Source organism: Schistocerca americana, chromosome 8 (genome assembly GCF_021461395.2).
Source record: "Schistocerca americana isolate TAMUIC-IGC-003095 chromosome 8, iqSchAmer2.1, whole genome shotgun sequence".
In the NCBI taxonomy this organism is placed as follows: Eukaryota; Metazoa; Arthropoda; class Insecta; order Orthoptera; family Acrididae; genus Schistocerca; species Schistocerca americana.
The window spans coordinates 157409714-157423406 of record NC_060126.1 but is presented as its reverse complement, the minus strand read 5'-3'; the positions used below and the strand labels follow the sequence as shown (position 1 = coordinate 157423406).

Below are 13693 nucleotides of genomic sequence, written 5' to 3'. Positions count from 1 at the left end.
GCTGCTCCAGCCATGCGAGTGCATATCGCCATATTCCAAGACTAGGGATGAGTACATTTTTTTCTCGCATAACGAGAAACATATATATTCTGCTGGAAAAATCAGCAAAGGCTTAATTATTTATAGGAATTTCAGAGAGCGAGAGCAGCCATGCAGACAACAGCTCATCGCAGCGATGATGTAAACATGTTGATTCACCAACTTGCGTCCACTGTGAACTCCAGCGACCTTGGGTAATCTTTTGCTCAAATTGTCACAAAACTAATCATCCTCTGTAGACTTGATTCTCATCCTAAATAGTACCGAACCTTGAACCGGAATCGTATGATTTATTGTAGTACTGGCCAACATCTTGGCGTAGTCGCAAGAATAATTTTGTGCAGAAACTTCTAGTTAAAATTTATTATTGTTGTGTTTAGGATTATTTCACTTTCTGAGAACGAGATGTGTTCGTTTGACAACTGTCGTAACGTTGTCACATTGTGTAAACGCATGTATTTCTGTGATAACATTGCAACATGAAACCAAAAACATTTACAGCTTGCACAGTAGTTGTTCTGTCCTCAAAACCTTACACACTTTATTGGTCGACGTTGGAGCGAACGTCTAGTTGCATCATTCACATATGGTGCCTCCTGCTGATTGCGCGCATCATTGGGCGGAACAGATAGAAGTCGGATGGTGCGAGATCCAGGCTGTAGGGTGGATGAGGAAGAGCAGTTCAATGAAGTTTTGTGAACTACTTTCTGGTGTGCAAACTTGAGCGAGGTCTTAGGTTGTCATGGAGAAGGAGACGTTTGTTCGCATTTTTGTAGGGACGAAGACGCCGAAGTCGTTCATCGTTTTCCTGACGGTAGCGCAGTACAATTTCGAATTGATCATTGCACCGTGAGCCAGGACATCGGAATAACCTCTTCAGAGACCCAGAAAACCATCGCAATGACTTTGCCAGCTGAGGTTGCGACTTTAATCTTGGAGTGTCGATTTTTACCGGTTCAAAGCGATAAACCCGTGTTTATCCGTGTGTGAGGATGGTCGACAAAATAATGTGACGATCAGCCTTGTAACGCGTGAGCAATCCTCGCAGATGGTCGTGTTATGCGGAGAGGAACGCAGTGGGACCATGCCTTTGGGTACCCCAACTGGTAGAGGAGTAGTGTCAGCACTACCAACAGAGAGGTGCCGTTGAGCAACGAGGTGTTTGATCTGTCGGTCATTTCGAATGGAAGTGTACACAAGTTCCAGCGTTGCAGGAGTCACACCGGGGGCAGCCGGACGGCACGTGGGAGATCGGACATGTTTGCGCAGCGTTGTTATGTGATGAACGACGCCTCGCCCAGCTACTTGCCATGTTTCCGTAGACATTCTGCAAGCGTCTATGAATATTTGCGATGCTCTGGTTTCTCACCAAAAGAAACACAGAGACAGCTTTCCCATTGGAACGCACCTGCTTTACAGACGTCATTTTCAAGATTACGCACGACGTCGCCACCTATCGGAACTTCATGAAACTGCAGGGGCCCGAGTGGGAATATTGTAGGATGTTCCACAGAAAATTCTGGATTATTTAAACAGAAATTGGTCGAGAAAAAAATTGCATTACTTATTGAACGCTCCTCGTAGGACGCAACAACGAAAATTGAAGTTAATAAGGAATTAACCACTGATCACAGATCTCGAAACCCAAGACCTGTGCCGGCCGGGGTGGCCGAGCGGTTCTAGGCCCTACAGTCTGGAACCGCGCGACCGCTACGGTCGCAGGTTCGAATCCTGCCTCGGGCATGGATGTGTGTGCTGTCCTTAGGTTAGTTAGGTTTAAGTAGTTCTAAGTTCTAGGGGAGTGATGACCTTAGAAATTAAGTCCCATAGTGCTCAGAGCCATTTGAACCATTTGAACCAAGACCCGTCAGGAGAGCTGAGAGGTCTTCTCGGGTCATCATCAAATGAAATCCCCCTAAGATCGATGAAAATTGGAACATGGAATATATGAACGCTACTGGATGAAGTGAAAGACCAGACGAGGGAGAAAGACACAGATATGTTATGTCTTTGTAAGACAATATTGAACGGAAATGAATATTTCTACAGTAATAAGTTTAGAATAATTTACAGTGGCGGTGAGAGAAGACGAAATCATGGAGCGGCAATTGTAATGAGAGAAAAATGACGACATATTGTTTTTAATACTTGCCACGTCAGCTACTGGTTAATGATGGTAAAAATAAATAGCATACCTGCGCACTTGGTAATAATTCAGACGAATTCCCCAACATCGGCATATAACGTGGAAAAAGTGGAGACTATGTATGGAGATACTGAAGAGCTATTAAAAGAAGATGTTGCAGTAATGGGTGATTTTAACGCAGGAGTAGAATCCCATACAAGCAATAAAACAGTAGGAAATTTTGGCTTGGAAGAAATAAATGAAGCAAAATTTGGTAGATTTCTGTAATCAAAGTTGTATAGTTATTACAAACACGGTATTTAAAGTTCCGCTTGGAAGGTGCACATGGGAGGCCCCAGGGAAAAGACGATTTCATTTATATTATGTACTTATGAAGCAAAGGCACCGGAATCAGATCAAGCCAGGGCTCATGTCCAGACATTGATAGTAGCGACACACTCTCATTATCCAAGTGCATTGTATAGTCCGCTCTGCTAACTGAGTGGTCAGCGTGACGGATTGCCGTCCTACGGACCCAGGTTCGATTCCCGGATGGGTTGGGGATTTTCTCCGCTCATGGACTGGGCGTTGTGTTGTCTTCATCATCATTTCATCCTCATCCGGCGCGCAGGTCGCCCAATGTGGTGTCGAATGTAATAAGACCTGCACCAAGGCGGCCGCACCTGCCCCGTAAGGGGCCTCCCAGCCAATGATGCCAAACGCTCATTTTCATTTCCAGTGCTATATAAAGTTTAAAAGAACCGAGAGGTTTGTCAAAAAGAAATGGAAAGTAGAAGAATTGAAAGATGAAGCAATAAAATATTCAAATGTGTGTGAACTAAGGGACCAAACTGCTGAGGTCATCGGTCCCTAGAGTTACACACTACTGAAACTAACTTACGCTAAGACCAACACACACACCCATGCCTGAGGGAGGCAGTCCGTGGCATGGCACCTCTACCCGCGCGGCCACTCCGCACGGCAAGAAGAAATAAAGATGGTTTTTGTAGAAAGAACCAATAAAATAGCTGCTGGAACTGACAGAATAATATCAAGATAGGAATAACATAACTGTAGCAACAAATGAGTTTTTAGCAAAAAGGAAACTGAACCTAGAAATCCTAAGATGACAGAAGACATACAAAACCTGATTCATGAAAGAAATAAACTCAGGAAGGAAAACAATGTTGATGATTACGGAAGGACTGAAAATCACATCACAAACAAATGCAGGGAAGAAAAACAGAAATGGACCAAAAGAAACGCTGAAGAGATAGAAGAAGACCAGAAAAAGGGAAAACAGGATAACGTTTATTAGAAAATGGAACTGTTCAAACCTGGAACTAAATCCGTAGTGGTGAAAAATCAGAGGGAGTGGTATTAATAAAGAATTAAGAGATGTGGCTGTTGGAAAGAATACATGGAAGTAGTGTGCGACGGTAAAGATATCAACAATAGGAGTAATCTAACTGAAGACATAAACGCGTGTTAAATAGAAATGTGTGGCCTTCCTTGCATGAGATATGAATTGGAACATGTCCTTTCAAACCATAAAGGAGGAGAAGTAACTGGTGTTGACGACATTCCTGCAGAATTAATGAAAAATTTAGGTAACAGCACGAAAGATCAATTATTCATAGTAATGACTGACTGCTACGAAAGAGCAATCATGACAGAAGAGTTCACATAATGCAGAACAAGTACCACGTCCAAAATAGGAAAGGCCGTTGAAAGAACCAATAACTATACACTACTGTCAACGTTATCACATGCTTCCAAAATATTAATACAGTTAACAATAAGATAAAAGGAAAAGTAGTCAGTTGTCAGTGTACTGGAGAAGAGCAATTGAGATTGAGAGAAGGCAGCACAAAAGAGAGACAATTTCGGTCTTGGGCGTGCTATTGGAGAGAAGGGCGGATATGAACGTAAGAACTTATGTCACCTTCATTGGCTGTGTGAACTGGGAGTTGCTGTTCAGAATTATGAAAAGAAATGAGATGAAGGATAGAAGAATGATTAATGAACAGTATCAGAACCAAAGCTCAAAGAGGAAGAGGCGATACTTAGAAAAGGAGTTAGACAAGGATGTCCCCTACCGCCATATTTATTTAATGTGTTCATTGAGGAAGCTAATCAGATCATGAAGGAGAAGACAAAAGGAATAAAAGGAATGAAAGGAAATATTGTATTATATTTACTGATGGCATCCTGATAGTTGCAGATTCCGAAAAAGAAATGAATAGAATGTTGGAAGTCGTATCAGACACTCTCAGACTATCGAAATTAAAATTGAACATACGGAAAACAACCGTAGCGGCTGTAAGGAAAAAAATATGGCAGAAACTAAAACCAATGTAAAAATAGTTGGTGACAGAATTGGTCAGGTGAAACAGTTTTGTTATTTCGTTAGTACAGTCACAGAGGACAACTGATCTTTAATAGAAGTGAAGAAGAGGATCCCATTGGCAAAACAGTCGTTTATTACCAAGAAAAAACATTTAAACCAGAAAATTTATGAATAATGATGTGAGAAAATCTTCTGCAAAATCATCTCCTTGCGTAGTTCTATGCAAGTGAAGGCTGGACTATGGTTGAATTGGAGAAAAATCTACTTGCAGTTGCTGACTTGTAGATATAGCGGGAAATGACAAGAACGAGCAGGACGGAAAGAAAAACCAACCTGGAAGTCTAGAGGGAAGTCAGCGAAAAGAGACGATTAATGAAGGAGATGCAAAATAGAAAAATAAAGTTTATTGCTCATGTCACCAGGCACAACACCTCCATTATTAATATTCTTGAACAGAAAGTGCTAGAAAAGAAAGTGACATATATGGATTCCGTCGAGAAGAAGATAGATTGTGACAATTAGATGAAACTGCAAGCAACGATTAAGGACAGGAGAGTTTAGGTGCAGCGACACGACAGCGGCCTTTAGAATATGTATGTACCGTACGTGAGTGAGAAGATTAACTCATATCAGAGTATTAAAACTGAAATGGTGATCTATAATGAATGGCCAAAGTTAGTAGGAAGACTACTGCTGATCGTAGGTCTGACGAGACTAAACATTCAAAGGTTATCAGTCTCCTATTCACCCTCCTGCCCCAATCTGTGTTCTGTCTGTAATTGAAGACGTGTGTTCACGTGGATACGACTTGTGAAGGGAGGCAAATTTCTTTTAAATTCCTTGTGAAGAGACACGATAGTTAACAGTGGTTATTATTTCATTTTGATACATAGCGGACAAATAATGCATCAGCAAAACTTGTCCGGAACGGCTTGCGTTTTCTCAAACATTTTTACAGTGGTAAATAGACTGATTTGTCTATTACTTGTTCTCAGATTATAAGTGTTGTATTTATACGTCTTAAAAGAAATCAAAGAACAAAAGAGCACACTTGACATGGGGACTGAAACTAGTGAAGACTTTTGCTGGAAAAGGCAAACATGATTTACAACTGTTAAGCTTCTGATGCTTCAGCAATCAAGTAGACTTCTGCCAAAGTGGTGTCTGATTTGCAAATTCATGTGGTCTGGAGATTGTCCGTTGTCTGGAAGACCAGCTAACCCGTGAGAGCGACTGCTGCTCTAGGGTGTTTTTCTAATTCTGTCCCTCCATCACACACCATTAGCGGTTCAATGAATATAGGCATAAATAGAGTCAAAAGAATTTGAGGAGAGTTGGATCCAATGTCAACTCTATTTTACCTATCACATTATTATTTACATATTTGTCCATCCCTTGATTTACAGCATGTAAGTTGTCTCTTATCAATTATTCTTGTAATATGTTTATTTTCCATTTTTGTATTATGTGAACTTTATTTTAACCCAGAGAGTTACAAAGTATTTGTAATTGTTTTTGAGCTTGGGTGTTAAACTGTTTCCTCCTCTAAGAAACCTGATCTTAGCCTTCTATGGTACTTTTTTCTAATAAAAACCGTGACACTGTAGAGATAGGAGGCCCTCATGCTATATCTGCTGAGAGTTAGTTTTTAGGACTGCTCTAATAAAAGAAGGTAGAAAGGTTAGGGTTTAAGGTCCCATCTTTAGTGACGTGTCATACATAAGCTTCGATTGTTTCTCGGATTGTTTCAAGGTTGGAGACGGAAATGGACCATGCCCTTTCTAAAGAACCGTACCAGCGTTTTCCTGAAACGAGTTATGGAAATCACGGAAAAGCCTAAATCTGGATGGCCAGAAGCTGTTTTGAACCGTCGTCTTCCCGAAAGCGAGACCATTGTGCTAACCACAGCCCTAGCCCGTTAGGGAAGATTTCTCGAGAAGAGGAAGGGTTATTATTCACGTATTGAAGTTTTTTCCAAAAGAACTGAAACTACAATAGACTATAGGTTTTCTTAACTGACAGCCTCTGCGGGCGAAACGCAGATATTCTGTTTCGAATATACCATGCTAGACAAGAATACACAATGCAGCACAAGAATACACCATGGAGCAGAAGTATCCCACGTGATGTTGTTCCCCCTATCATAGCAGTATTGGTAGGCTATTGTTATTTGAGGTTAGGTATGGTATCCGTCGACTTTTCTTTCTTCGTTTATCTATCCTGCGTATCACCGAATTTTGACGCTTTTATCTGCAGTTGGTCCTCTACCTATTCTAGTCGGAAAAGTCCATTGAGAAATTAAAAAATAATGCTGAAATAATGTCATTAATTTGTTACTTTCTAGTGAGAAAGTCGTTTCCAATGAAAATCTTCTTCTTAGTTTTCTTCGTGGGTATTTCAAAATCCTGGGTTTTGGATATTTAGTTCATTTTGAAATCACCTTCTTTTCAAAGTAGTGCCGATTCTGTCTCAGACATAATCTCCATAATAATGGCAGTTAAGAAGATTGTATCTATACATAGCTCTGTACAGAACGTGCTATCCATTAAATTACAGAAATCTTGTACCAATTTTGGATTCCTCCTGCAATTTTGTCCAGTTTTAGATTACATGCTTTACACACATTGTCGGTTGTGCGAGAGCTGTTTTCGGTGTCCGATCGGACACGTAATGGAAACCATGGTGTAAATGAAAAATGTTGTAATGTAAAGAAATCTTCAGATATGAAGTTTTACTGTCTTGATCGCATGTAGTTACACGGTATTACTAGTTTCGGCACGCCTAAGCTGCAACCTTCAGATCTTCAGGTTACAGCTTATGAAATCAAGCTGCATACAGAGAATCTGAGGATGGCACTTTAGCGCAGCCGAAACTAGTAAGAGTGTAGCTCTATGCTATCAAGGCAAGAACAAACTTTATATCTGAAGCCTTCTTTAGACAGAATTCGTGATCGCTCTCCAGCAGACAATGCCAAGCGTTTATAGAAATATTTTATTTGCAGCATTTAGCTACATTTTCCATCTACTTCTCTATACAGTTGCTGCTCCGATTTAGACATCAGTCGTAGCGCTGTACCAAATTTCTAACATCCTCCTCATAGATGGTAGCCACCTGTGTTCTCCTCCAATTCACTACGCTGGTCTGCAGTTCGATGCTTATGCAACAATGCTGTCATCGTAGCAAGCAGTTAAAGTGAGCAAAGAGCCAAGTCCGCGCTATATAGTGAGTGATCAGACATTTTCCACAAAAAACGCTGCAGGAGCATCTTTGTTGCAGCTGCAGTATGCAGCAGACCATTCTCAAGGAGAAGGACAATGCCTGATGGGAATATTCCTCTTCGCTTGTTCTGCATTGCCCTTCGTAGACGAAATTCTCGTATCTCCTGATCCACTCGTTGAGCGAGACCATCTGTTAACACTCGCCACCTTCCCTGACCGCCTGCATCACGAATGTCTGTACGTCCTGTTTCAAAGTCCCTGCACCGTTGCTGAACTTTGCTGTCACGCAATAGAGTCACGTTAGGTGGGCTGCATGAAATCAGGCGGAACCCCTCAGCGTGATGAAATCGAATGACTGCATACACTTTACACATGGTAGGAGGCACTATTCTTCTACGGATCTTTATGTGCTCACTCAGTCTCAGAACTGAAAAGTGCCACGAGATACAATCGACAGGCCTACTAATGATACTCCACGACACATCTGCGGAAAGCTCCGTCGAATTTTCAGTGTGGTTTTAATTTCGCGACTGATCGGACCTTGAAAAAAAAAAGTAGTCCCCCTACTTTGTAATGCCAGAGCTAGCACAAAAGCTACAATGCAGAAGATGCTTCCTAGCTTTTTTCTTTTTGAGTCATCACTCTTCTGTCTGGTTTGATGTGGGCCGCCACGAATTTCTCTTCTGTGCCGACTTCATCATATCAGATTAGCCCTTGCAACTTAAGTCCTCAATTATCTGCTTTATGTATTCCAATCTCTGATTTTGTCTACAGCTTTTACCCGCTACAGCTCCGTCTAATGCCATGGACGTTATTTTATGACGTCTTAACAGATGTCTTACCATCCTGTCACTTCTTCTTATCTGTGTTTTTCGTATATTCCTTTCCCCGCAGCTTCTCTGGAGAATCCTTACTTTATCGGTCCACCTAGTTTTCAAAATTCCCCTAAGGCACCCAACTCGAGTGCTTCGATTTTCTTCTGTTCCAGTTTTCCACACAATCCATGTTTCATTACCATACAATTCTGTGCTCCAAACATAGATTCTCAGAAATTTCTTCCTCAAATTAAGGCCTAATTTTGATATTAGCATACTTCTCTCGGTCAGGAAGGTACTTTTTGCCGGTGATAGTCTGCTTTTTATCTCCTCCTTGCTCCGTCCGTCATGGTTTTTTTGCGGCTTAGGTAGCACAGTTCCTTAGCTTTATCTGCTTCGTGATCATCAATTGTAATGTTAAGTTTCTCTCTGTTCTCATTTCTGATAATTCTCACTAATTCGATTTACTCTCAGCCTATATCCTGTACTAATTATACTGTTCATTCCATTCAACAGATCATGTAATTCTTCTTTATTTACACTGACGATACTGATGTCATCGTCGAATCTTATCATCGAAATCCTTTCACCATGAATATTAATTCCACTCTCGAACATTTCTTTTATCATTGCTTCATCGATGTGTAGGTGGGACAATAGCGGTTAAAGACTACATCCCAGTCTTACACCCTTTTTAATCCGAGCACTTCGTTCTTGATCTTCCACTCGTATTTTTCACTATCTTGTACATATTGTATATTACCCGTTTCTCCCTATAGCTTACCCCCTTTTTCCTCAGAGTTTCCAACATCTTGCATCATATGACGTAGTTGAACGCTTCCTCCACGCCAACAAATCTTGTCTTGATTTTTCTTCAGTCACGCTTCCATTATCAACAGCAACGTCAGAACTGCCTCTCTGGTGCCTTTACTTTCCCAAAGTCAAACTAATCGTTATCTGACATGTCCTTAATTTTCTTTATTTTGTATATTATTCTTGTCAGCAAATTGTATACATGAGCTGTAAGGCTGAATGTGCAATAATTCTCGCACTTGTCGGGTCTTGCAATCTTCGGAATTGTGTGGATGATATTCTTCCGAAAGCCAGATAGTATATCACCGGACTCTTATATTCCACACACCGCCTTGGATAGTCGTTTTGTTACCACTTCCCCAAAGATTTTAGAAATTGCGATGGAATGTTTCTATTCCTCCTGCCTTATTTGATTTAAAGCCTTCCAAAGCTCTTTCAAATTCTAATTCTAATGCTGGTTTCCCTATCACTTCTACATTGACTCCTGTTTTTTGTTCTATCACATAATCAGATAAGTCATCGCCGTCATCTGCCTTCAGTGTACTCTTTCCACCTATCTGCTCTCTGCTCTGCATGTAGCAGTATAATTCCCCTTGAACTCTCAGTGCTACCACCCTTGCTTTTACTATGGCGAAAGGTTGTTTTGAGTTTTCTATATGCTGAGTTTAGGAAATGGAAAACTGAATATAGGGAAGCTTGGAAACCGTGAGACGCAGAAGGAGTTCCAAGAAAGGGCTAAGGATCTAATTCAACAGCATCCTATAGAGAATGTAGAACAACATTGGGAAAATATGAGAGATGGCCTAATAAAAGCAGCTGAAGAGATAATTGGAAAACAAAAACCTGAAAAGAGGAAGGAGTGGATAACCGATGAAATAATACTTATGTTTGAGGAAAGAAGGAAGCTCAAAAATAATGAAACGGAAGAAGGGTAAACGGCATACCGAGTGCTTAGGAACAAAATCAACAGGAAGTTGAAGCAAGTAAAAGAAAGATTCCTTGAAGACAGATGCAAAGAAGTTGAAGACCTTCTGAAGAAAGGGAACCTTGAATTAGCATACAAAACAGTGAAACGCTTCTTCTCAGGAGGACAAAGGATTAGATGTAATGCCCTAATAAGAGAGGATAATAAGATGGTGTATAATCATGAAGATATAGCACTTACGTGGAAGGAATACCTAGAGAAATTATATGGAGGCAACGTACAAGATGACATGATTGAAAGAGAGGACGAAGTAGATAAAGATAAACTAGGAGACAGCATACTAAGGTCTGAATTTGATCAGGCACTACAGGCACTTAAGCACGGAAAAGCACCAGGAATTGACTCATTGCCTGCAGAAATCATCAAAGCAGCTGGAACAGAAATAAAAGATAAATTGTATTAATTAATCTGCCAAATATATGATACTGGAGAGCTGCCTGAGGACTTCAAAAAGTGTATTATTGTCCCATTACCAAAGAAAATGCCAGCAAAATCGTGTGCACAATACAGAACCCTCAGCCTAACATCACATGCATCAAAAATTTTGACGACCATCCTCCTCAGAAGAATTGAGGGGAACGTGGAATGCATGCTCACAGAAGACCAGTTTGGTTTTAGAAGAGGGAGAGGTACGCGAGAAGCCATTATGGCCCTAAGGCTCATAGTAGAAAAAAGAATGGAAAAAGGAAAGGACACCTACATAGCATTTATTGACCTCGAAAAAGCCTTTGATAAGGTTGAATGGAAAAAACTATTCCAGATATTGAGGGAAACTGGAGCTAAGTACAAGGACAGGAGAACGATATGGAACATATACAAAGAAGAGGTGGCAATAGTGAGATGTGGGGAACATCAACAACAAGCAAAAATTAAACAGGGTGTGAGACAGGGATGTGCACTCTCCCCTGTCCTCTTTAATATGTACATACAGAAAGCAATGGACGAGGTCAGAGAAAAGTTAGGACAAGCTAATGGAATCAGGATCCAGGGAAAAATAGTTGATATGCTGCGTTTTGCGGATGACATTGCTGTCCTAGCGGAAAATGAGGAAGAATTACAAGTAGTGTTGGAGGAAATGGAAAACACTCTTGCCACACGGTACAACATGAAAATTAATAAGTCAAAAACAAAAATCTTAGTTGCAAGCAAACAAAGTAATCAAGCAATTACGAATATAAGGCTGAATGGAGAGAAGCTGAAAGAAATACAAGACTTTGTCTACTTGGGAAGCAGAATAACATCAGATGGTCGTAGTAGGAAATATGTAATAAGTAGAATAAATCAGGCAAAGATTGCATTCTATAAAAGGAAAGGACTCCTCACATCAAATATGATAAGTCTGTCGTTAAGGAAGCGGTTAATAAAGACCTTTGTTGGGAGTGTGCTTCTCTACGGCAGCGAAACCTGGACACTTGGAGAGGACGAAAGAAGAAGGATTGAAGGATTCGAAATGTGGTGTCTGCGAAGGATGTTAAAAATTCCATGGACGGCCAGGATGACAAATGAAGAAGTCCTGCAGAGAGCGGAGGAAGTTCCAGTTCTTTGGAAGACGGTCAAGAACAGGAGAGATATATGGATGGGACACATTCTGAGACATGAAAGTCTTCTCCACACTATAACGGAAGGCCTTGTGGAGGGCAAAAGGGCAAGAGGCAGACCTAGAAGAAAGTACATAAGCCAGATAATGCAGGACCTAGGATGCGGAAGTTTCACGGAATTGAAGAGGCTGGCCGACAATCGCACTGAATGGAGAGCTGCTGCAAATCAATCTTAGGATTGGCAACTTAAGAAGAAGAAGAAGAAGAAGAAGAAGAAGATATGCTGAGTCAGTCCTTCCGACAATCATTTCTTTTTAGATTTCTTCAGACTTTCCATTCAGCCATCTCACGTAATATTCCCTACACTTCCTATTTATTTCATTTATGAGTGATTTTTCCTGAACAGTTTTGTACATTCTTCTTTCATCGATCAACTGAAACATTTGTTGTGTTACCTAAGGATTCTTCGTAGTTATCTTCTTTATGCCCATGTTTTTCTTTCCAGCTACTGTGGTTGCCATCTTTAGAAATGTGTCTGGTATATAAATATGCTAATGTTGCTGTGAATAATCGAAACAGTGTACTTAACAGAGCACGTAGTAATTATTTGCTTCTTTTAATACTAACAGTAGAAATCCGCAGATTCTGTTCATAATTGTGCTGTGTGATATGCAAGTAAGTGAAAATGTAATTTTTGTTCTCAGGAACTCTGAAGGAGATTCATTGCACCTTTACAATTCCGTATCTGCCCTTGGCTCAGTTTAATTTACCGGAGACAGCAGCTGCGCCACAAACGCCTGCGGGCGGCATCCTCAGACTCCCCGGCAGCCAGGCGCCCTGCACCGTCAGAGGGTCCTCGCGTTACGGACACCTGGCTGGTCTTCAACGGCGCTACGGACAGAATTACGAAAAATGTGCTGTCGCTTTCACTGTACATATCGACTAATTTTTGTAAACGAAATTCATACACTTTGTAAATAAAGTGTCTAGGCATTAGTTTGTTTTATGACTGGAAATGAAACTTCCATTTTTGCTGGCGCGCCATATTACCATACAAATTAATGAAAGGAAGTGATAATGTGACACTAATGAAACGTCTAACACTTATTTATTTAATCGTATGGTGATTTTATACAATATACAGTTGATATAAGGCAAATGATTTTATACAATATACATATGATATTAGACAAGGTTAAACCTTAAAGTCCTTGTTTTTCAAACAGTTAATTAAGCTGGGTGTGAGAGTGAACAAGTCATCGGGAATTCCAGGGGATGAATGATGTCGACAGCGTTGGACTAAATGTTCATTTGAAACACTCCGCTGCAGAGTGAAAAATCTCATTCTGTAAATGTTCAATTGTCTGCGCTTTTTGATTACATTCACACATTGGTGAACTGATCCAGCCCCATTTGTACCTGAAGTACCTACAACAACCATGTCCCGTCCTTAACTTGTTGAGGCGGCACCAAATGTTCCTCGGTAGGTCAAAACCTTTTGGATTCTTTATGAGATCAAGGTGATTGGCTCTTGTTCCCAATGTTTTTGTTGACCATTAATGCTTCCAACTTTCATTTAGATCAAAACCATCCGCAATGAGTTGTCCTGTAGTAGCACTTGCTGGTCTTCTTGATTGCAATGCTTGCTGTGGCGGATGACAGAACTCCTGGTGCAGTGGTAGAGAGGATGATGCAGAGATTTTCTTGGCCTCCCTCAGTAGAGCTTGTTTCCGTCTTAAGTGAGGTGGAGGGATGTGATTCAGTACAGCTAACCAGTGGCATGGGGTTGATTTGATGGAACCAGTAATGC

The 13693-nt window shown here is 40.8% G+C and overlaps 1 protein-coding gene across 1 annotated transcript in view; it reads left to right on the top strand.

Moving 5' to 3' along the window:
- LOC124545651 overlaps nt 1–12879 on the top strand; it is a 45584-nt gene extending 32705 nt beyond the window's left edge. Inside the window, exon 5 of the mRNA XM_047124597.1 lies at nt 12588–12879. Within this exon, the coding sequence (XP_046980553.1) occupies nt 12588–12829 (242 nt within the window). The 3' untranslated portion in view covers nt 12830–12879. The remainder of the gene's footprint in view (nt 1–12587) is intronic.
- Nucleotides 12880–13693: the final 814 nt, after the last annotated feature.